Source organism: Stegodyphus dumicola, chromosome 1 (assembly GCF_044657685.1).
Source record: "Stegodyphus dumicola isolate Sdum_Otavi_A_Nest chromosome 1, ASM4465768v1".
NCBI classification, from domain to species: Eukaryota; Metazoa; Arthropoda; class Arachnida; order Araneae; family Eresidae; genus Stegodyphus; species Stegodyphus dumicola.
Window position 1 is genome coordinate 180,646,688 of NC_140768.1, and position 25,374 is coordinate 180,672,061.

At 34.0% G+C, this 25,374-nt stretch overlaps 1 protein-coding gene across 1 annotated transcript; it reads left to right on the plus strand.

Annotated features, from left to right (window-relative positions):
• On the plus strand, positions 1-24,922 carry LOC118203053 (tubulin polymerization-promoting protein homolog). Its single transcript, XM_035375298.2, has 4 exons — positions 1-144; positions 9,566-9,768; positions 19,391-19,523; positions 24,607-24,922. The coding sequence occupies exons 1-4, from the start codon at positions 103-105 to the stop codon at positions 24,829-24,831; spliced, it is 603 nt and encodes a 200-aa protein (XP_035231189.1). The 5' UTR covers positions 1-102; the 3' UTR covers positions 24,832-24,922.
• The last annotated feature ends 452 nt before the right edge of the window (positions 24,923-25,374 follow it).

The following is a 25,374-nucleotide window of genomic DNA, read 5'->3' on the forward strand; positions in this document are numbered from 1 at the left end:
TTTAAGAAATCAAGTTGCATCCGATTTTTTGTAGGAAGCCTAAATTTTCAAAATTGGAAAATTCTCTTTATTTCTCCTTTTTCATCTTCATATATAAAAGCCATGGAACAGGAAGATAAAACAAAATCCGGAGAAACAGCGAAAGTAATTTTATTATATTATAATTGGCCTTTCTGAAAATAATTTTTTCCCCATTAAGTATTTTTGCTATTTCTTTGAAATTATTCTTTTTGTCAAAATCTAAGCTGCTAAAATGTTAAAATTCACTAGAATTTTTTTTTTTAATCTAGAAAACATTAAATGATTATAAAATGTATTTAAAATGTCTTCAGTATTATACAGAGGCGGAGGAGATACGTTCAAGATATGTCAAGTAAAATACTGAAAAATTATATAAATGGCAAAAAGTGACATAAATTTATGAAAATCTTATTGTTATATGTGTATAAATTATAAAATTCTAAGCTTACAAGACGAATATTTTTGGAAACTAAATGCATCATCTATTATTTCAAAAGTAGTTTGAATTTATTAATTTGTGATAAATACAGTAGGGACCAGATTAACTTTTATTTCTATATTATATTTCAGAAAAAAATTTAAATTTTTGGTAAAAGCGCAGAATAGGCTGCATCAACAAAGTTCAGTACGAGGAGCTGCGTGACGTCATTAAATGGGTGGGACTAAGCTTATGACGTCACAATGTAGTCTCGCATTTACACTACGTGTACTTTCTATTTTCTCTTAAAAATAACAATAATAAATTGTTTATTATTGTAAATTAATATCAAATTCCTTACTTTTAATTTACATTTATAACATTTAAGTTTAGGCGTTACTGATAATAAGTATAATAAATCGTTTATAAAATTACCATGATACAGTGAGCGAATTCTACCAATTATTAAAACGATAAACAACGTCGCAGTCTCTAATAGTTGTAGAGCTTCAATATTAAATTATTATTTTTTTATTAATACAAATAAACTATTTTTTTTTAATTTAAATTCATATTGTGGAACATTTCAATTTTATCATTTTTACAAATTACCTTCTTGCTACGTAACGACATAATTCTTTACATACCAATAATTAGACAATTTTCATTATTTCTAAAAATTTTAAACTTTACGTTAATAAAAAAAGAATATTTTTTATTGCATATGAACATCATTACACAGCTTTCATATCAGTTTCTAAAATTCCTAAATCACGCTATATTCTGTGCAGGCATGCTAGAATTCTACGCATTAATAAATAAAAAAACTAATTTCTCAGAATGAAAGAAAATAATATAATAAAATAAATACTACAAACTTGGAACACTAAGCAATGCTTCACATACGCACACACACACATATTATTTGCAATTACGATACCAAACACTACGTATTAAAATATGAGGTAAACGTTACTTCAAGCGTTAAAGTTTACAGTTTTGCTACTGTTGAGTCGATCGTCAGACTATCCATATATATCGTAAATCGGAAAGCGTTATAAACATATCAAAAAACAAAAAATTAAAAATACAATTTAAATGAAAAATTATGTCTTAAATATAATTCACAATTAAAACAACAATACAAATTTAAAATACACTAACGATATGTTAAACATTGCACATAAATAAAGTCACATTACTCCTCGACATCACGCACAACCTCGTTTCCCCTTTTACACAACGATCAGTATTCGCTCGAAAAACATTAAAGAATTCCACAAACTCAGTGTCCTTGTGCTCATTTATCTATTTTCACTTAAAGAAAAATCAGACAATTGCTCAAACTCGGCATTGCGCACCACATTGGCTTTGCCCATGTGCACATCGATCTATTTTCACTTAAAAAAACATTCCAGAGTTGCACAAACTCGGCATTGCGCACCACATTGGATTTGCCCCTGTGCACATCGACCTATTTTCACTTAAAAAAACATCCCAGAGTTGCACAAACTCTGCATTGCGCACCACATTGGATTTGCCCATGTGCACATCGACCTATTTTCACTTAAAAAAGCATCCCAGAATTGCACAAACTCGGCATCGCGCACCACATTGGCTTTACCCATGTGCACATCCATCTATTTTCACTTAAAAAAAATCCCAGAATTGCACAAACTCGGCATCGCGCACAAACTCGGCATTGCGCACCACATTGGCTTTTCCCATGTGCACATCGATCTATTTTCACTTAAAAAAACATCCCAGAGTTGCACAAACTCGGCATTGCGCACCACATTGGCTTTTCCCATGTGCACATCGATCTATTTTCACTTGAAAAAACATCCCAGAGTTGCACAAACTCGGCATTGCGCACCACATTGGCTTTTCCCATGTGCACATCGATCTATTTTCACTTAAAAAAACATCCCAGAGTTGCACAAACTCGGCATTGCGCACCACATTGGATTTGCCCATGTGCACATCGACCTATTTTCACTTAAAAAAGCATCCCAGAATTGCACAAACTCGGCATCGCGCACCACATTGGCTTTACCCATGTGCACATCCATCTATTTTCACTTAAAAAAAATCCCAGAATTGCACAAACTCGGCATCGCGCACAAACTCGGCATTGCGCACCACATTGGCTTTTCCCATGTGCACATCGATCTATTTTCACTTAAAAATACATCCCAGAGTTGCACAAACTCGGCATTGCGCACCACATTGGATTTGCCCATGTGCACATCGACCTATTTTCACTTAAAAAAAATCCCAGAATTGCACAAACTCGGCATCGCGCACCACATTGGCTTTGCCCATGTGCACATCGATCTATTTTCACTTAAAAAAACATCCCAGAATTGCAAAAACTCGGCATCGCGCACAAACTCGGCATTGCGCACCACATTGGCTTTTCCCATGTGCACATCGATTTATTTTCACTTAAAAAAACATCCCAGAGTTGCACAAACTCGGCATTGCGCACCCCATTGGATTTGCTCATGTGCACATCGACCTATTTTCACTTAAAAAACATCCCAGAACTGCACAAACTCGGCATTGCGCACCACATTGGCTTTGCCCATGTGCACATCGATCTATTTTCACTTAAAAAAACATCCCAGAGTTGCACAAACTCTGCATTGCGCACCACATGGCTTTGCCCATGTGCACATCGATCTATTTTCACTTAAAAAACATCCCAGAATTGCACAAATTTGGCATAGCGCACCACATTGGCTTTGCCCATGTGCACATCAACCTATTTTCACTTAAAAAAACATCTCAGAATTGCACAAACTCGGCATTGCGCACCACATTTCTGGATCTTTAAAACTCAAGCTATGATTGACTTTCAGGTGCGCATACCCTTCGAACTCGAGACAGTCGTATGCTTTCCAACAATCGGATATAATAATCGATCCTGGTAGAACATTCTCTTTAATGATTTCTAGCAATGTTTCGGCACCTCTGTTTTCAACAACTCTAAAGACGCATTTATCTGTTCCTCTCTCAGCCAAACCAAAAACCCATTTTCCTTCGACTCTTTTACCTCTATGATACTTTTGCTTGCCAAACTTGCTTTCGTCGATTTCGACAATGACACCTTCCCCACCCAACTTAACATTCTCCTTCAAACATAACTCCATGCATACTTCTCTACAAAAACTTTTCCAATCTGTCACCGTATTTTTAGCAATACGTAATTCCGTTCGTATAAAATCATTCCCGCACTTACCCAACCACATATAGGTAACTCGCAAAACATCACACATGCTCAATTTACTCTTCGCAAACCAGGAGTTCTTTCGAATTGATCTTGAAATTCGATGCCTACATTCGCCTCCAGTAACTCTGCACATCCACTCAAAACCGTCTATACGTTTTTTTCGCTCTACTAGTTTCATATTTGTTCCACAAATCGGGCACTTATACGATATTGCAATCAAACCTTTCTCCATACACCACTCAATAACACATTTTTTATCTCTTCGCTCCAACTGATAAAAGAAATCGAGATTCAAATACTCATCCATTCTGCAGTAAGCACCGAATTAAACACACGCATGAATAATCAAAACATTCTTTAAGCAAAAGAATTCTTTTCTGTATTTTCAGAAGTTACAGTTATAATTTTTAATTCATGCATTCAATATTTTCAATCGTTTGCTAATGATCGTTTTCAATCGTTTGGTATCTTAATAATACATTTGTGAGAGATAATTCGTTGCGCTAAATGCTAACAATACCACACAACACACAAAAGTAGATTTACAATTTAAAAAATCTCGCACAGAACATTATAAACCTACTATTTCAACTCAGTTAAAATATAATATAAGTTTTCTTTAAATACAAAGCTATAGCATACTTATAACTTGTTTTGAAGAAGAGGCGTAACCAATATTACGTCATAAAAAGGCGTGTCCAAGCATAAGAGAAGTAAACACAGCATCGACTGATGCAGCCTATTCTGCGATTTAGCCAAATTTTTAGACTTCTTAAAAGATACTTTATTTTTTAACATTGCTTGGAATTGCACCATCCTTGGAAATCGGCATTAAGGTGTTAAACTCTTTGCCTTACCCGTTGCGTTCGCGTTTAGTCTTGAAATCACAAAAATATATTTCAGAACCGAACCTCTAGAATCACTTAAATATTGTAAAATTTGGATTTGACATTGAAATTCCGAGCATTTCAGAAAAATACTGACACAGATTTGATATTATAACTTCAAGTACCTTAGATAAACAGCCAATTTGGATGTATTTCGCCAGCTGTCCCAAATGTTTGTATAACAAAACTCATTTCTTCTATTTAATTCCATATTAGAGATATTTATGCATAAACTGCTACTACTACTACTGCTAATAATAATAATAAAGGTAACAAAATTGTTTAAAATAATAAAATTGTAATAAAATTCATTGACTGTTCGAAAGATCTACAATAAACGTATCTTGTCAATCAGTCGTAATTATATTCAATAGAAAAAAAATTAAAATTAATGCTGAATAAAATAGAGAATAGAAAAGAAAAGTGAAAGTATTCTTCAAGAGGGAGGTTTAAAAAAAGACCAAAAATAAATATTTAGAATGTTAAGACGGCTAAAATTTCATAAGCGGGGTAAGTTGGCGCTAAACTATTTTGGCCTTCAAAATTTGGCGAATTTTTTAGGCTCGCTAAATAACAGTACTAAAATGTAATTTTTAAACGTAAACAGAATAGTAACTTTTAAGTTTTGCAGTAGTCAAACGCCGTTATTTTATGTAAACAGAATAGTAAAATGAGATGATAAAACACTCGATGAGTAAAACAAAGTCCAACAGCTTTGCAAGTAAAAGATAGTTCTATATATATGTAATTTATCATAAAATAGTAGAATGAACAATTCTTGTAAATAATTATTGAGTAAATAAATGTATACACTTATCAGATCAGAGCACTGCGAAGTCAGTTTTACACGTAAACAGAATAGCAAATTATGCGTATTCAGCATCATAAACTAACTAAAATATTCAAGTTACTATCGTCGTGAAATTCAACACACTAAACAACTTTCATTCAAAGCTTTAAATATTCCACATCTTCCGATTGCCATATGCAAGAAACAAAACTTTAAAAAAAAAAAAAAAAAAATTCAACTGTATAAAATTAAATGAAAACATTCATAAATTATAAACTTCATGTCATATGAAATCCAACATTCTTCCACCAACAACAGCTTAACCTTCTGCAAATATTTATATAAATATAATATTAAACAGTAAAACTTTTAAAAACAAACACAGTATTTCGAAATTAAATTTTAAAAAAATCTGGCTATACTAAATTCGCGCTCTTACAGTTACCGAAATAAAGCTCTAGGTTTGCCACAAGAAAACTACAACCAAATTAAAATCGCGCCAAATAAAAAACTCTCGCCAAGCTTGGCGCTCACACCGATTATGGAATTTTAACCGTTAAGACTATAAAATGTATATCCGCCCAAAAGTTCGCAGACAATTTTTAAAAAAGCCTAAGCATACAAGAACAAATCATTTTTATGTAAGAATGTGCAACCGCGATTGCAGCCTTCAAGTTCGGAAAGAATAAGAGATAAAGGAATCCAATTAAGGTATGTGTCATTAAACATATATATGTTTACGATTCCAGAATGAAGTTCATTACATCGTGAAAATATGTCTCAAGATCAATGCATGGATTTACTATCGGGCTCAAAAATGCTAAACCTTTCATAATTGAACCTAAATTTAATTTGTCTTGCATTTAAAAATTTAAACTTACGTAACCTAAATTTTCCTGCACTGCGCCACCTTAAATTCTTGACATTTTCCCGCCTTTAAATTTTGCTGTTTATTCCTTTATTTAAATTATAAAAGTTTTGCCATCCCTAAAATTTGTTGCTCCGTGCTTCTCTGAATTCTAAAAATTTTACCCCCTTCCTTCTTCGGGCCAGTGCAATCGCGTAGGTTGCACTAGCTCCAGGGCTGGTTCTGCCAAAATTATCAATGCCGAACTAGTTCTGTCACTGACTGAACGAATAAAAATCATTCAATTCATATTAATTCAAGCCAGGATTCGGCCTCCAAAGAAACATAATAATTTTTCGTTGGTTTTTCTTATAGCTGAGACTTTAAGTAAACACATTAGACTGTTAGTTGAAGATTTCTTGGATGTAAAGAAAACGCACCAACATAAAACTTAAAAATGGGTAAAATGTGAGCTTGGTTTGACGTTGCTACCAAATAAAAAGGTGGTACTTTTCCGTTTTGCCGGCGCAGGCGATAAAGTCGCCAATTATGGTACAGCTGATGCCAAACGGAATATCCTAGCTGGTATTTCAAAACAAATCACAGCCATTTGCAATCAAATTGAGTGTTTCTTTCAATACTGGCATACTATTACATAGAATTTTTACCAGATAGTTCAATTTTATGTCCTAAGGCCATTCATGGTAATTAAGTCAATTAGGATGCAATCACACCGCTCACCCGAAGGCGAAAATATCGAAAAGGCAAAGTCAAGGGTTAAATTCATCAATTCGAATAAGAATGCACTAGCGAATAAAGCACTGTGGTTTTACATAATTTCTGAGTAAGCTATTCGTACGAATTGAAATAATTCTTGCATTTACACTTGTATTCCGGATTAAGATTTAACTTGAAATTAATGTAGATAATAACTGACAGAATTAGATTTTTGTAGCGTAGTTTACGTGAGATAAGATCACTTGGGGTCGCGTGATAAGAAGCGGCGAATCAGGATGATGAACTATGAAAGCATAGTACATTCTTAAATTAATGTCTTTTTTACAAATTTATTGTCTTTATTGTTTTTTTACAAAATTTTAAACGATATTTAAAAGTTTATGCCTTCAAAATAAAAAATTCTTAGAACTAACATTTGTTATGTGTATACTGTATGTTGTCGCCAATAAAGTCTGCTTGGCGAGATTTGCGCTGGCGAAACGGTAAAGTGCCAAAAAGGTTCAACATATTTTTAAATCTTATAGAAAGAGAGCAAGGATTTTCAACTGGTGGGAATCATGGCGTTGTTTGCAGGATCTTTTGATCTACGATTCAGACTGGGTACTATTCTGTTAGAGCGTTGTCAGTTTATGAAGAAAAATGCGAAGAAAGCTGCTATAACAAACGTTAAACAACGTTTCAAATATCGAGGCTCGAGATTTCTAGTTTTCATTTGAAATATCATCACTTTATTTTTTTTTTTTTGGGCCATATTTCGTTTGCACTTTTTAGAAAGACGATGGACTACACAATTTTGCAATTACCTAATAACGAAGAAGCTGCCACAAGATTCTTTCAGGACAAAGGAATAATTCTTAGCAATTGACTTTGTTCTCAAAATCATTCGATGAAGACTCAAGCAAGATTATCAGCTTCTATATCGCGTTGTTACGCTGTGAAAAAAAAAAAAAAAAAAAAGTTTTGAGAACTGAAACAGGGTCTGAAGGCTCGCGTCTTTCTTTCCTCAATGTCGTTCGTTTTATCTATCTGTAATGTTAGGAATAGACGCCAACTGAATTTTGCCAACTTCAGTTAAAAATCAACCATAATACGAAAGTAAAATTGGAATAACTACAAAATTGGGCAAGTAGTTTGATGTCTCGTAAAAGAAATAAAATCGGTGGAAATTACAACATCATAGCAACGGACGAAAGTCTTTTTACAAAAAAAAAAAAAAAAAAAAAAGTTGGTTGGGTTCTTTCGGAACAGTGGGATGCCATACCCAACCTGTGGAGCGATTGTGGGGTAGTGCTAAACGGAGTAATAAACGTCAGCTGGGAACTGCTCGCCACCATTTAGTCATATTTGATAGAATTTTATGTGGCGTCGGTTATGCTGAAAAATTTTAATTTTTTTCTATAATTTAGAATGATATTTGTAATTTTATGCCACCTGTTTAGATTGAATTTCGTTTTGTTTTGTTACTTTTTGCTTATGTGTAGAATATTCTAAATTAAAAGATTAAAACGAAAAATTTACTTTCTTTAAGAATTATGAAATTAAAAAATTTACTTTTTACAGAACGTATTTTTTCTAGTCTTTTGAACTCTATTATTATTTCGCAATTTTATACTTAGCAACAATTGGTGCCCTCCCCCAAAAAAAAGTGGCGCATTTTTAACTGACGCCGCTCTAACGGAATAGTACCTCAGACTGTACCAAAAAACGAAGACCTGAAAAACTTAAATTCTGACAGAAAGCTCATACTAAAGATTAACTGGAGTTGAAATAACATGACTCAAATGAAGTAACATGGGTTAAATTTAAGCGTCAAGGTAAGTATAGAGAAAGCAATAGAAATGTTTCTGTTATGGGAAGGCTCACCAAAAAAGTAACCTGCCTTCAGTACCGGTGCCATGATCTATGGAGGAAGCCCTTTGCTCAACTGTGAGCAAAGATGGATTGTCCATCTGCCAAATAAAGCAGTATTCCAGCTTTATTCTGCCTTCCTGTTCTCTCCGTCTAACACATCGGGCCAGAAAGAAGGTGTTCATTTCCATATTATCACGAGAAGCGAAATTTTCGTCCGCTATCCATTATAATAACAGTTTATAGATTTACAAATACGTAAATAATTCACATTTATTACGTACAATAAGCATTTATGTCTTACAGCATAAAAAAATTCAATTAGAAAGCTGTCAGTTTTACTGATTGTTTTGAATGCATCACTTAATCAAATAAATAATTTTGAAAAACTTAGGGGAATGAATTTTGACTTGATAATTTTGAATGAAACTTAGAGGAATGAATTTGTGGAGAGAAGACTGAATAGAGGAATAACATTTTAGAATCACTGTGATAGCGTTCTCATTTAAAAAGCTATCTTATGATGAAGAAACATCCGTATGGAATAGCTTTTTTAAATTGAAAATATGATTTTATTCTTAACGAATCCCAAACAATGGTGTAAGTTTTGCCGACCTTTGAATGAGTCCCCATCTGCTTCATGTAAATAAATTTCGAGCGATTTTAGAGTACTTATTTTGTAATATTTTTTCAGCTAACAAGGTTCCTTGACGTTTTATTTTAAAAATCACGTATAACTTTCTTAGCAACATTGTTACTGATATTTACTCAAATATTTCAGAGTGATGCTGGAAGTTCTGCTGATTCGGGTACCATAGATCAAGCTTTTAAAGAAATATTTGAAGTTTTTGCCAAATTTGGAGATCGAGAGAGTGAAGGCAACATTACCCTGAAGAATATCGACAAATGGCTAAAGCAAGCAAACATCCTGGGCAAGAAAATCACTAATGCAGACACTGCCATCACCTTCTCAAAAATTGCCAAGTAAATTTAGTTTTAAATTTAGAAGTTTATAGAAATTTCAGATAACTGGTCATACATAATAACTTTTCCCTTTCTATATAATGATTTTAGTTGAAATATGTATATTGATGCCAAGTAAATCCCTACTTAGACAATGTTTTCAATACTTGTGGTCTAAGGTAACGCAGGTTTGTCTAGTATTCCTACAAGTTTCAGTTACAGACAGATTCAAATTTTCAGTTGTTCAGTGAGAGAATCTAAGTATCAGTTTGTAAAAGCTCTCTCTGATAGTAGAAACTTGAGAATAATCTCGTATTTTGATTTATAATAAATCAAAGTATGTATTCCATTAAGGACAAGATTAAAACTGGACTTGACAGTATATTGCTTCAGATTTATTCTTAACATATAACTCGATTTATGCTTAGCATTTCGAAATGAGTAAAATTAGTCAAGAAAATTAAAAACTGCAATTAAAACTAATATATACTCGGAATTAGCGGTATCGAAACAGCATAGGAACCATCGGAGTGATATTTTCAAAATAGCGTATGTTCTCGTGTGCACTGTAACGTCAGAACACTCGTGTTGTCTTTTAAATATTTATTTTAAAAACTTAATAAGAATTTCTTGAGTATTAAATAAAATAATCACATCATTTCAGCCATAATACATACAAAGGCCAGTGACGCGGCGACGACTCTGGTATGCGTCTGCTTTCTTTCGTTCACAGCATTTTTTTCCCAAAGCCCTCTCTTCGTTTTGTTAAAAAACTTGGAATGGGGGTACATTAATTAGTCCCTTATGTCCGGAAACCTCACCAGTAGTTTTCCGCAACACCTTCCTTCAAAGTTCTGTTATCAATATGTCTCTGAACAAAAAGGAAAATCTTCTCATTCCGAGGTGTGCATATGTCGTCACAGCACACTTGTGCGCAAACTAAGAGACTTTGTACATTATGTCGAATTTCTGAAAAACTAATGGACAGATTTTAATGAAATTTATTATGAATATGCATTTATAACATGAAAAGGGATTTATAACATGAAAAGGATGATTCCAAAGTCATTTTATATATGCTCGATTATCAGTAAAGCTTATGGTTCAGGGATGGTGGATTATCAGTAAAGCTCATGGTGCTCCACGCTATGACATCGAGTTGAAAATTAGTCTAATATGAGGTATGGTTCCCTCCTTATAGCCAGACAAATAGCGTAGCATCGCCGCATACTGTACAAAAGGCAGTTGAGGAGTCCACTCCTGCGGCAAGGCAGTTTTCATCCCTGCAGCAATCCATCCCACTCCTGCGGCAAGGCAGTGGGGCTCTCAGAGGAGGATGGTGAAATGAAATTACCCTCCCAAGAAAGTTCCAGACATAGTCTATGGGGTGAAGGTCAGATCTGGATAGCAAATCCATGCGGTGAATATCCTCCTCACTTTCTAGGTAATTATCGATCAACTGTGCCCTATGTGGACGAGAGTTTTCGATCGTTAACAAGAACCCAGGACGAACTGCGACCCTGAAAAGTCGAAAATTGGGCTGCGAGATCTCTTCTTTATACATCATAGCAGTCAGAGAACCTCTGTAAAATACAAGCAGGAATGTGAGGCCGTTCAACATGGCCTTCCAAACCATTACACGGCCGCCGCCGTAATGATCATTTTCTCTGAAGAGGGAGAGATGGTATTGTGTTCGAGGCTCTTTCTGGATATAGGTACACCGGGAATCAGTGTCCAGGCTGAGTGGGGCCCACCAGCGGCCGAGCGCTGAACACTGGTAGTTCGGTCCGAGGTTCGAATCCCGCGAACGGGCTGGCTGCGTGGACGTTTTCGTGGTTTTCCCCATGTGCAACGTGCATACGAGCCATTTGTCCTTAGAAAGTGCTCCACGAAGGCATCCCTCCCCTTAAGCAGATAGCCCTAGTGTGCTTTGCCGTATTCTCAATACACCACCACCACCAGGCTGAGTGACGTCTGTTAAACGCACTGTGCTCCACTGAAGTCTGATTTAAGGCATATATTGTCTGCACCATGCTAAATGCACTTTCTTGTGCATTCTTGTGCACTTTCTTGTTTTTCTGTGTGATGCAGTGAGCAGAACGGCTCTTCTGGCATACAGCTCTATCTCGGGAAGCCTTTGGTCAACTGCAGACCATGAAATTCGGGTTCCAGTGGTAGCATACAGCTCACATGAGAGCTGTAAAGCTGTAGCTGTCCTGTGTCGCCACATTGAGAGTGACAAATAACGATTCTCATTCGTCATTGTGAATCTTGGTCGATCTTGTACAGATCTTCTCGATATAGATCCAGTGTCTTAACACGGTTTCCACAAAATGTAGATGACACTGGGCGCTACGTTGAGCTGTGTAGCCACCTGTGCTTGTATTTGGCTTACCTGCAATCCTCCGACAATTCTTCATCTCATTCCGTGATCCATACGTTCCTGGATACTCATTTTACATGATACTTAATAAAGTTTACCTAATTCTTGCGTTTACATATTCTACTCTGAATATTTGCTGAAGTCTTCGGATGTATGTCTTCGGAGCTCCTTTGGCTCAATAATTTTGTAAAAATAGACATAATTTGGAAATTGTCTTAATTTTACCCAGAAGTGTTATATGCGTTTTATAAAGTTAAGAACTTAAAGGAAATCAAAAGTAATGTTAATTGTTATATTACATCATTCACTGGTGAAACAATAAGCTTCATAAAATGTGCATTGTAGTTATATACTGCATGATTTTCAAAGATCGTTATTGTGGCTGAATGCGTGAAAGACAAATGGCATAACACTGTTCAGTATTTTTAGCTATTTCTTAGCTAAATTCTGGTATTCTTAGCTAGCATACACTGCTACTAGACCAGCTTGAAAGTTTGTTAGCCACATCCCTAAGACTAGAAGATGAATACAGCAGGGAAAGGGTGTAAAAAAAAACATTTTAATTAAACTCAATTATTTGCAAACGGCACATCTCGGTGTTTACAAATCCACCATCCACTTGTGGCGATAAAACTAAATATAATGTTAAACTTAACTGAAAGATAAGCTAGTAGTTCAAGTCTACACAAATTAATTTAACCTAGCAGTTTGACTCGGAAATTTACAAAGCCGTGATAATAAATTTTGGCGGTAAGAATATGAAGCCTAGATTCAGAATTCATTCAGCTGGTAGAAACAGCAATGTGTACACTCAATAGTGAAACACGCTGTGACTAACCTTTTCTGTACTTAGTTTACACTCTCGCTTACTTTAACTCATTGACATACTGACAAGGAAACGCAAGAGAAACAAAATATAGCAGGAAAGGCTAACAAATTAAAATAATTGTTAATAAAAATAATATACTTCACGCAGTCTTATGTATGGGCAAATGTAATATTGCAGAATTGTCTCAACATTCTTATTTGTGATGAGGCTTATTAAGCATTTTTTTTATTCTTTGTTTAAAATGCTTTGCTTCTTATAAATTTCAATGAAATAATGAAGAAGAGGTAGAATTTAGTATTATCTTGCTCCTCTATTCTGAAAGATGAGTTTAAAAAATTAATTCATTAGTGGTTTTTATTTACTAACTATATTTTCTACTAGTCCATCAAATTAATAATATTGAAAATTATTTACCAAATTAACCCTATGTAACCGATTGTTGTCCTAAAAAATTAATTGAGAGCCAAGTGTATTCCTTATATTTAAAACATAGTTCTAAGATCTATGGACTCAGCTTAGGGTCAGCAGCCACAGGATCTCCGTCAAAGACCTGAAAATCTGTGTGCCAGTCTACCACGGTGTCTATCCAGACCATCAAACCTCCTCTAATATTCTTGTTTATTTCCCGGATGTTGGAGGATATGAAGCGGGTTTATTGATGAAGATATATAGAGAATCGCTCATTAGAATGAATCGGAACTCACTTGTGAAGGGAACGGCTCCCACTGATTGCTTGGTCTAAAGTCGGTTTTCTCTGCATTGTGTTAAACTGGCTTTCTTGTACGCAGAAGTGAGCAAGACGAAAACAGCAGGATTTCTTGAAAATAGATGATATTTTAGAGCCCTATATTTAAATATAGGGCTATATTTGCCTTTCCGACTGTTTAAAAATGAATGATATAAAAGAATGTGCTTTTAGCTGATCAGGAAAAAAAAAAAAAAAAAAATCTGAAATGTTTCAGATTTTAAATTACGTCCAAAGGGGCGTTTTTTTAACGTTTTGAGTGTTACCTTTATTTATTAAATATCATGTTCTTTGCACTTAAACCATAAAATTCAGTTCAAGAGCAATATCGCAAAATAATGTTAAATTAAGCATATCTTTAGAATTTCCGATATACACAGTCTCGCGAGCTAGAGATAAAAGTATTTTTTTTTTCTATATAACGTTGCCATTTCTCGCTTTTAAAGCATTGAGTTTGTAAATAAAAAATTCGTTAAAGTTTTACAAAATATAAAATCTATAATAAAAAAATAAATTCCAAATTTGGGATTTCAGATGCCCATATTCGCAGTAGGATTTCGTCATTCAAAATTCGATGGCTCTATGTACCATTGTTTTATCACAATGCGAGAAATAGACAATCATTTATGCAGATTTTTCATTATTTAATTTCTTCAAATATAATGCAGGACTCTAACATTTTGTGGCAACAGTTTGAAAAGTGAACCGACGTTTATGAGTCCGGCGCAAAATCGCAAAACGAAAACAATAGTCCTTCAGGGACAAAGCCCCTTTGGACTAAAAAGAGAGAGTAAAACTAATTATTTTAAATTTATATATATATATATATATATATATCCTATATATTTAAAAAATTGAGGAATTGCCCATGACTAAAAGTCGGCAATAGAATTTTGGGTAAAGTGCAGAATCATCCACTGCTTGACGCGTTTTTAAGAACTGCACATACTCGGTATCCATGTGCACATCGACCTATTTTCACTTTAAAAAAAAATCCTAGAATTGCACAAAAATGGCACTGCGCACACCCTTGACTTTATCTATATACACACCGAGCTATTTTCACTTAAAAAGTAAAAGAAAATTGACAAAAATCCAATTGTTTTTACCCTTGTAAAAAGCGGCGAACAAATAATTGAGGGTTTCTGCACTTTACCGAGAATATTTTCAAAGAAAAGGCATCATTCATTATAGAAAATTATGTTTGAACAACCAACGAGATGAAATTATGCTTTAGCGATAACTCGGTAGCGAAACAGAGATGCAGGAATAGAGATTCAGTTATGTTTAGCAATTTTTATATAAATTATATAAAAATGATCTGAAATAGTTATTTACTCTTGTGCTTCCATTCAGTTATATTCAGACGGTACTTTTCCGTTTCGCCGGCGCAAGCGATAAAGTCGCCAGTAATGGTACAACCAATTCCAAACGAAATATCCTCGCTGGTAACCTTTTATTTTAACTTTTACATTTTCAAAACAAGTCGTAGCCGTGTTTTATCAGATTGATTGTTTCTTTCAATACTGGCATACAATTACATAGAAGTTTTACCAGAAAGTTCAATTTTATGCCCTAAGGCCATTCGCGGGCGGTAATTAAGTAATTAGGATGCACTCACACCGCTCACCCGATGGCGAAAATATAGAAAGGGCAAAGTCAAGGGTTAAATTCATCAATTCTAATGAGAATGCACTAGCGAAGTAAAGCGCTGCGGTTTTAATTTCTGAGTAAGCTATTCATACGAATTGAAATAATTCTTGCATTTAATTTGTATTGCAAATTAAGATTTAACTTGAAATTAATGTAGATAATTACTGAGAGAATTAGATTCTTGTAGCGTAGTTTACCTGAGATGAGATCACTTGGGGTCACGTAATATGAACCGGTGAATCAGGATGTTGTACGATGAAAGCATAGTAAATTCTTAAATTAATTTCTTTTTACAAATTTGTCTTTATTTAATGGCTTTTTAATAAAATTTTAAACAACATTAAAATATTTATACCTTCAAAATAAAAAATTCTTAGAACTAACATTTGTCAACACGTTTTATGTGCATACTGTGTGTTTCCGCCAATAAAGTGTACTTGGCGAGATTTGCGCTGGCGAAATGGAAAAGTACCATTCAGACTTTTTATATAAATTATAATAACAAAAAAAGTATTATACGAAATTAACATTTCATCTAAATTAAAACATCAATCTTAGATAGTTATTTACTATTATACTTCCTTTCTTGCCACAATTATTTTTGGCAGCATTGGCATCAACAATAGTTTGGCGATTTTTTACGGCCCTCGAAACCAAATAGTACCGAAATTATTTATGTTCGGCTCAATGTTTTGTGAGTAACATTCGTAAATCTTCTATGAACAACTAGCCGTCGGTTTCTATTTTTCGTGATGAGTCTTATAACAGCACTAAATCCATATTGGTTCTGGTTTTTGCAACCAGAATTTGTGGTATCTTTGTTCAAACACCCGTTTCAGCTCCTCATTTGTGAATAATTCAATAAATTTCTCCTGTATTAGTATGAATTCATCTGAGAATGTGGGTCTACTTGTGAAAGGGTCCAACAGCCAATCGGGAATAGCCACGTTAAGCTCGTTTTTGTAATTCTGAAAGCTTCTTTCTTCTCACCCCAAGTTTTGTTTTTATATAAAAGGTTTTGCAATAATCTCAGATATTATACTTTTAGTTTTAATTAAATTTAATTGATTACCTTGTAGCTTCAAACTAATTTCGCTAAATTTGGCAAACACATCAGTCATATAAACTATATCATTTTTTAATTAATTACACTAAGTAACAAACACATCTTTAATTTCCAGGAACTGCAACATTGAATCAAAGATTGCATAATGTCGATCCAAACAGGCACTTTTAGATAATCAAAGGACTTTCGTGGTTACGTAGTAAATTAATCTCTCATTTAGGGTATTTCTTTTGACTTCAGTAACTACTCTAATCACATAAACTAGTGAGCACATGCAAGCAATCACCAAGATTTTTGGCGACTAAATGTTATCGATGAATGTACAGATAGTACGATAGGTATACTTTAAAGCCTCGATATCATCCTACCATTGCTGAAGTACCATCAGCAGCAATGCCGAGAATATTACTAAAATGTATAGCTTTCACATCGGAAAGTCATTTGGTACTTTTCCGTTTTGCCGGCGCAGGCGATAAAGTCGCCAATAATGGTACAACTGATGCAAACGGAACATCCTCGCTGGTAACCTTTTACGCCTCATTTTCAAAACAAGTAGCAGCCATTTCTTATCAGATTGATTGTTTCTGTTAATCCTGGCATATAGTAACAGAATTTTTATCCAGATAGTTCAATTTTTTTGCCCTAAAGCCATTCGCGGTGATTAAGTCAATTAGGATGCAATCACACCGCTCACCCGAAGGCAAAGATATAGAAAAGGCAAAGTCAAGGGTTAAACTCATCTATTCTAATGAGAATGCACTAGCGAAGTAAAGCACTGCGGTTTTACATAATTTCTGAGTGAGCTATTCGTACGAATTGAAATAATTCTTTCATTTAAACTTGTATTTCAAATTAAGATTTAACATGAAATTAATGTAGATAATTACTGAGAGAATTAGATTCTTGTGGCGTAGTTTACCTGAGATGAGATCACTTGGGGCCACGTGATATGAACCGGTGAATCAGGATGTTGTACGATGAAAGCATAGTAAATTCTTAAATTAATTTCTTTTTACAAATTTATTGTCTTTATTTATTGGCTTTTTACAAAATTTTAAACGTTATTAAAAGGTGTATTCTTTCAAATAAAAAATTCTTAGAACTAACATTTGTAAACATTTTTTATGTGCATACTGTATGTTGTCGCCAATAAAGTCTGCTTGGCGAGATTTGCGCCATCGAAACAGAAAAGTACGTCTTTTTAGTTCATTACGTATTATTTCACCTCTCGTGTCAGTTTCCAAACATTTGATAAATAACAATTTTTTGGAATTTTTTTTCCTTATTTTACAAATCTCACATCAAGTAAAGCTTCGTTTCGTAGTAGTAAATTTGTTTGATCAAGCTGCATAGAGAATTTAGATGTTTTTAAATACTCACCTAAAGAATTTTCTATGCATTGAACCATTTCGTCAATCCTTCCTTGTATTGTATTATTACTCAGAGGAATTGTTATGATATCAAAGCTGATTTTTGCAGCACGGTGCGGATTACTTTATTTACAGCTGTAAGACTCCTATAAGTTGCTCACCAATGGTGTAACTTTCCGACTTCGCAATCAGTAAAGATATGTGTGTGTGATTATGTCAAAGCCTCGCGGGCTATCTGCTTAAGAGGAGGGATGCCTTTGTTGAGCACTTCCTAAGGGAAACTGGCTCGTATACACGTTACACATGGGGAAAGCCACGAAAATGCCCATGCAGCCAGCCCGTTCGCGGGATTCGAACCTCGGACCGAACTACCAGTGTTCAGCGAATTTACCACTCGGCCGCTGGTGGGCGCAATCAGTAAAGAAATGTTATAAGAAACACACTGTCAATCATTATCTTGCTTGATGCTGCCGCAATGACGGTGTTTTCAATTATTTTCCTTCGGTTGTTTTAAAACAAAAATTAATATTTTTTAATCTTTTTTGTCGCTGTGGACTTTTGTCAAATTAATATATTTTGTCAAACACTTGATAAATAACAATTCTTGGGAAATTGTTTACTTCTTTTACAAATTCCACATAAGCTAAAAGTAAAGCTTCATTTTCTGCTAAATTTGACTCGTCAAGCTTATAGAGAATTCAGACGTCTTTAAATACTCACGTGAAGAATTTTCTATGCATTGGGCTATTTTGTCAGTCTTTCCTTGTATTGTATTATTAATCAGTGGAATTCTTATAATATCATTCGTAATTATAATAGCTTTATTGATTCGTCTGAGAAATTTTATTGCGCAGAAGGCACATAAATAAAGTACTAAATATTGATAACGGAATAAAGCTTTTTAAATAATAAAAATAAAGCCATTTAAATATTCACCTCTATATGTCTGCATTTTTTTGACCCACTCATACTGATAACTGAAAAAAAAAAAAAAGGACAGGATTTGTTTTATTTTAATCATGACATAAAAATTGCTTTTAGTTTATTTATTTCTATTTATTTTAACATTCATAATAATGAAAAGGAGTGGTAATTATTTTATTTTATTCTCTCACCCATCCCCCCACATTGCCCATACACATCCATATTAATTTTAATTTGCGACAGACCCCCTCCCCTCAGTGGTCATAAGGACTCTGGATTTCAAAGGAAGTCACTTTGAAAACCACTCTTTCGGATTAATCCTCATTAAGAAGTACAGAGATGGTAACTTTCTGATGAAAGTGTATTTAAGTTTTAAAGAAGATAATCAATAAAACATGGTAACTTGCTTCAATACTGAAAGAGGGAACTTGTCGCCAATAAGCTCTAAATATCGAAAACAATCTCCAAAGCTAACTTCATACCCTCAATTGAAGATTAGCCTTATTCAAAGTTCAACCTTATAAGACTCGATGCAAATGCTGCAATTAAACATATAAACGACTCTTTGCCATATTTTGAATTTAGAATATAAAAAAGGGACCATATACTGTAATTTAACTTCAATACAAAAGGATGTATACATTTCTAATTCTCTCTCTTTTTACATTATTAGAACAAAGAAACGCATGGACTTTCACGAGTTCCAAGAATTTCTGGACACCCTGGCAAAAGATAAGAAGATGGAAGCCCAGGAACTCATATCCCAACTGCAAGCAACTGCAGCTCCCGAGCTCAGCAATGCTACAGTGAGTAATAAACAGAAGCGATGCCAGATAATTTGAGGGTATTTAATAACATTAAATGCCTTCTTTGAGCATTAGCTTAATTCATAAAGAAGTACAACTAAAATACAACACATGTTGGGCATTTTGAATTTTAAGATCTGGCACAGGTAATGGTAGTTTAATGAAGTTCAGACGAAAAGGCTCGGTGTGCTTTGAGAGGCAAAACATTCTCTTTATTGGAAATAAAATTGTAAACTGCAACTGATAATACGATAAAGTGGTGTTTGTTATATCCATTCGTTAATGTTACAATCAGTTATAATTTGCGAAAAACCCGTATACTTGCCCAGCGTTAATTAAATTATAATGTGCAGCAGATCAGTCCACGTTTCACTATATTATTTATAATTTACGATTTATATTTCCATTCAGAAACTCAGAAGCCTTTTATTTGAGAAAGGGAATGTTTTGCCTTTCAAAATACATTGAACCTTCTCGTTTGAATTTCACTAAACTACGATTAACCGTGCCAATTTTTTTTTTCTTTGGTCACTACTAAGGCAGAAGCGATGGTCATTTTATTATACCTAACAAGTAGCCACCGTTACCTCATATGAAGGAACAGGCAATTTACATCCATGCCTTCTCCGGGATTCAAAACCGAGCACTTCGGTACGGCAGTCAGAATCACTAACCACATTTTCGTCTGGGCGGCCTTGAGCCAAATCTTAAGTTAGGGTACTTACGTATTATCCTGTCGACCGCGGAAATTGTCTGCTATCAGACCATGAGAGTTGGTGGTGATGCCGCCAAATTTGCGCCGACAGTTCCAGCGGAATTCAGAAGGAATTAACTCCTCTCTGTTTAATAAACAATCAGAGTATTCGACCCACTTTGCTTTTGCGTTTCTTAAAAAACGTTTCGTCGGTTTTCTCTATCTTGTTAGACTTTCTCATTTTACTGGAGGCTCTGAGTAGAATGCTTTAAGTACAAACTTTATGCAGGTAACTGTCACATTCTATTACTGTTTTTTTGGGCATGCATAGCTGACTGCATAGTGTCCATTAATACACACATTCTTGATGGTAGGATACCATAACTTCGAAAATAATCCGCTGCTTGTTGTTTTGGAGAAGTCCCAAATTTAAATCATTTTTTTTTTTTTTTAAATTCAAAATACAAGGCAATAGCACTTAATTTATTTCATTGCTCATAAAAACAAAAGGTGGCTTATCAAGAATTAATCGGAGTAACATCAAGCAAAAGCACAGATGCTGGGAGTATCTTGTTGCCTCTCGTTTATCCATAACTGGCACTAAATCGCTCTGTTTGGTGACAATTTCACGTTGACGGGATAATACGTAAATATCAAAGTTAACTACTGCTTACTTCACATTTAAATCAAAGCTTGTTTCTTACTATTGTTACCACGTTATATACTGAAAAATCACTATTTTAAAGTTTGCTAGGCTTCTTTTTAGGCTTCAAAGACAACAAATAGAAACAACTGTTCAGAAACTCTAAACAAATAAAACTAAGCGGTACTATTCGGTTTTGAGGGCCGTAAAAAATCGCCAAACTATTGTTGATGCCAGTGCTGCCAAAAATAATTGCGGCAACCCTAACGCAAGAAAGGAAGTATAATAGTAAATAACTATTTAGAATTGATGTTTTAATTTAGATGAAAAGTTGATTTCATATAATATTTTTTTATTATTATAATTTATATAAAAAAAGGGCTAAACATGATTGAATGGAAGCATAAGAATAAATAAATATTTCAGATCATTATAATTTATATAAAAATTGCTAAACATAACTGAATGGATGCCTACATCGCTATTTCACTACAAAGTTATCGCTAAAGCATAATTTCGTCTCGTTGGCTATTCAAACATAATTTTCTATAATGAATGATGCCTTTTCTATGAAAAAATTCTCTGTAAAGTGCAGAATCGCCCACTTATTTGTTTGCCGCTTTTTACAAAGGTAATGGATTTTTGTCAATTTTCTTTTACCTTTTAAGTAAAAATAGGTCGATGTGTACATAGATAAAGTGAAGGGTGTGCGCAGTGCCATTTTTGTGCAATTCTGGGATTTTTTTTAAAGTGAAATTAGGTCGATGTGTACATGGATACCGAGTATGTGCAATTTTTAAAAACGCGTCAAGCAGTGGGTGATTCTGCTTTTTACCCAAAATTTCATTGCACACTTTTCTTCATGGGCAATTCCCAAATTGTTAAATCCATAGTATTTTAAAAATTAAACTAGTATTTCAATGGCGTCTTAAGAAATATAGAACTATATAAACTTACGCAATCTTGAAATCAACGCGTACGCTAGATTTGGCGCGCTGTTAAATGGGCGCGTTTGCTAGATTTGGCGCTTTTGTTAAATGGGCGCGTTTGCTAGATTTGGCGCTTTTTTTTGTTGCAATATTTTTACGGTCCTCAAAACGGAATAGTACCAAAAAGCTTTAAAAATTATTATTTTACATTTAAAGCATGCGACTGATTCAAAATTCACAGAAATAACTATTTTATAGCAAAGACTTCCCCACCGGTGAGCATTATCAATCACCTGCAATCTATCAAATGCCTAATATTAATAAGATTTTCTTTTATTTCATAGTCTCACTTCTTATTATAATTTCCAGTGCAACAAAAAGTGAGTATGGACGTGTTCACTTTGTATCTACTGAAGATTTCGCAATTTATATTTTTTTTAATGTTGATTAAACGTTGGTCTTTATTATATTGATCAAATATTGATGTTTATTATGGTTATTAATGTTGAAAAAATATTTTTATAGTGATAGTATGTTATCTGAATATTTAATTTGAGTCACTCTGAACTTTTAAGAGAATCTAAGATCATTCATTTTTTTTTTTTTTTTTCAAAAACTATTTATTTATTCCCCCTCCTTTTTTGGTAATTTTTACTGCATCGAATAAGATGTACTCATATAGCAATAGCATGTCTTTTTTTCCCCACTGAACTCTATGCATAAAATTTGTAGTTTCATAAGCAGAGTTTTCGCTTAAATCGACTTATGATTATTGTTAGTATTATTATTATTATTAGTAGTAGTAGTAGTAGTGTTATTGCTTATGAGAAGACTGAAAGTATTAGATTGCGCTAAAAAATCAAACGGGAAAGGAATGAGTTGGTACATAGAGATTTTTATTTTTCTTAAGAGAGATTTATTTATATTATACCTAGGGATTTAGACGGGTTTCTGCCTGATAAGAGGGAAGCTTTCGCTACGAACTTTCTCAGAAAAACTAGTTGATATATTATTTACACACAATAAAATCCTTTAAAAACACTCATGCAGCCAACCTGTTTTATTACCACCGGGCATAAATTTAGCTGTGTTTCTTCTGTGTTCAAAACTATGGCCTGTTTCGTACTACCCGCCTTTAAACAAGTTTCCAGTTTCAAGGGAGGAGGCACATCTTTTCTTTGTGAAACTGTACATTTTCCACTTCTCAGTTTAATTTCTGCAGCTTTCAGTCATTCATACTTCAGTTTTAACTCACGAGAAATACTTCTGTAGCATAAACTTATGTTTCCACCTCTCTCCTCCTGGTCACGACACCTCATTCTTCATTTGTGAACTAGCTTTGTTATTTTTAAACAATTGAGTAATTATAAGGGGCGATTTAAATTCACGGTATGGGCGTAGAACATTATTCGGTAAATGGTGGGCGTATTATGTTCAGCATAGCCATTTCAATCGGAACACGCATAGAGATTCAAACATTCCAATATGATTTAGCGCTGGTTCAACCGGTCATGGACCGTTTTCTTGCTGAAATACCATTGACCGATTAGACAATCACAGTTATGTATAAATTATCTTCTAACCGCAACTTGGTTTAAATTTTTCTGAACCAGTTGCTATATCTTGTCAGAAGGCAAAGTATATATAAACAGATCGAATGAAATATGTTAAGGCTATAAATAACAATCTCTGCATTTTTCAAACAAAACTCTCAGGCCATGACACTGAAAGCTTGGTTAAGGACTTACTGATGATATCACAATCACATTGTGCAATTTCAGAAACACAGGGCTTTGAGCTCAAATAAAATGCTCTAATGAATTATGGAACCTTAGTAAAGCATGTTCAGAATTTCTTCGTACCAGATATCCGGAGGATAAAATTCACTTAACAGGACTTAATAATACAGTTGGGTAGCTTACCAACATACAAGTTCGACTGAATTAAAGTTTGACTGAACTTACAAGTTCGTATTTAGTTCGACTGAAGTAATTATTTAAAATCTCTCTCTAACTCTCTCTGAGTTTTTGCTTAATAGGAAAAAAATATTGCTAGGATAAAATTCGGCTCCTTAAAAGCTTTCAAAGGATCCATCACATTGAAAATGGCATCCTTGAAAGGGGGGAGGGTAAGAGGAATTTGTACTTTCAAAAAATAACAATAACAAACCCTTCTGTTGAGTCATTTGTATATGGGACGAGTATATAGGGAATTTTGGTATTCCTTCTCTGTAGGCACTTGTGGTGCAATAGTTAACACATCCAGCTAACATGGTAGAAGATTCTTGGTTTGATTTCTGTCGAGAGCAAAACTGATTTTCCAAGATTCAATCTCCAAAATTCCAATAGTCTGTATCTATCAGGACCTTTAATTTTTAGAAATTAATATCGTTAAAGATTATAAATGATGAAGAAAAAAATCTTACAGTAAATTAACCTTTAATATCGTGGTTCTTCGTTTAATGTTATGTTGATAATAGGAAAATATTAGTAACATTTTTCCTAAATTCTGCTCAATATTATTTTTCTAATTCAGCTCAAAAACTTAAAATTCCATTTAAAGATTGAACACATAGGTAGTAGACTTAACCTCTGAGTAATTAAAACGTTGCTGAAACGATTTAAGGAGATTCTGCGTGAAATGCATTCACTTAAACACGTAAGGTTTTTTTGAAAAGCAACGTCTGCATTATTTTACTATTATACCTGTATGTTGACTTTCATACTTAAAGTCATTGATTTTCAGTACTGTTTCTGCAAGGTCAAATGTCCCATTCTTCTTTCTTTCTTTCTTTTTTTTTTTTTTTTTTTCCTGTAGATGCCAGTGACAACGGGAGCAGTCGGAGAGAACTTGCGACGTATGACGGATCCCTCTTTGTACACAGGGGCTCACAAAGAGCGCTTTGACGAATCTGGGAAAGGTAAAGGGATCGCAGGAAGAGAAGACTTGACTGATAATTCCGGATATGTCACAGGCTATAAAGAAAAAGATACCTACGATAAACTTCATAAGAAAGATGAGGAGAAAAAGAAAGAGGACTGAAATTTTATTTATACAAATCTTTTTGAAAATTATCATGCTATAATACTCCAAAATTTATAACTCGTTATAATAAAACATATGCTTTAATCAATTGAAATAGTTTTTTTATTATATTAAATCTAAAATAAGAAGGCACACTCATTCTTTTTTAAAACAGTAAGACTGGTCGTGAGTCTTGATATGTGAACAAATCAATTCTTAAACAAAATTAATTTCTTACTGATAATGAATTACTAGGCTGCATTTATCGTCACTGATATTTTTTACCACAGTGTTAATAATTTGGTTAAGACAACAAAGCTTTCAAGGGTTAAGGAAGGAATGCGTTTCTAGCGGACTTGCATAAAAACGTTAGTTCATGCTTACACTACTAGTCGCTACTACTTAAAGTCCCAATCACATTAGAGAAAATGACCACTAAACGTCGGTACGCAAACATAAATCAAACAACATGAAGGGCAAATTTTAGCAACAGTATGAAGAAAAGTTCACTTTTTTAACAGAAAAATTCCTAAGCAGAACTTTCGTCTGATTGGTTGTCTC

Bases quoted from the DNA above. Each gene is read 5' to 3' on its own strand.
- LOC118203053 (XM_035375298.2), top strand. From the start codon at position 103: ATGGAACAGGAAGATAAAACAAAATCCGGAGAAACAGCGAAA. The intron at 9,769-19,390 runs GTAAATTTAGTT...TTACATTATTAG, and splicing joins ACCTTCTCAAAAATTGCCAA to AACAAAGAAACGCATGGACT. The intron at 19,524-24,606 runs GTGAGTAATAAA...TTTTTCCTGTAG, and splicing joins CCGAGCTCAGCAATGCTACA to ATGCCAGTGACAACGGGAGC.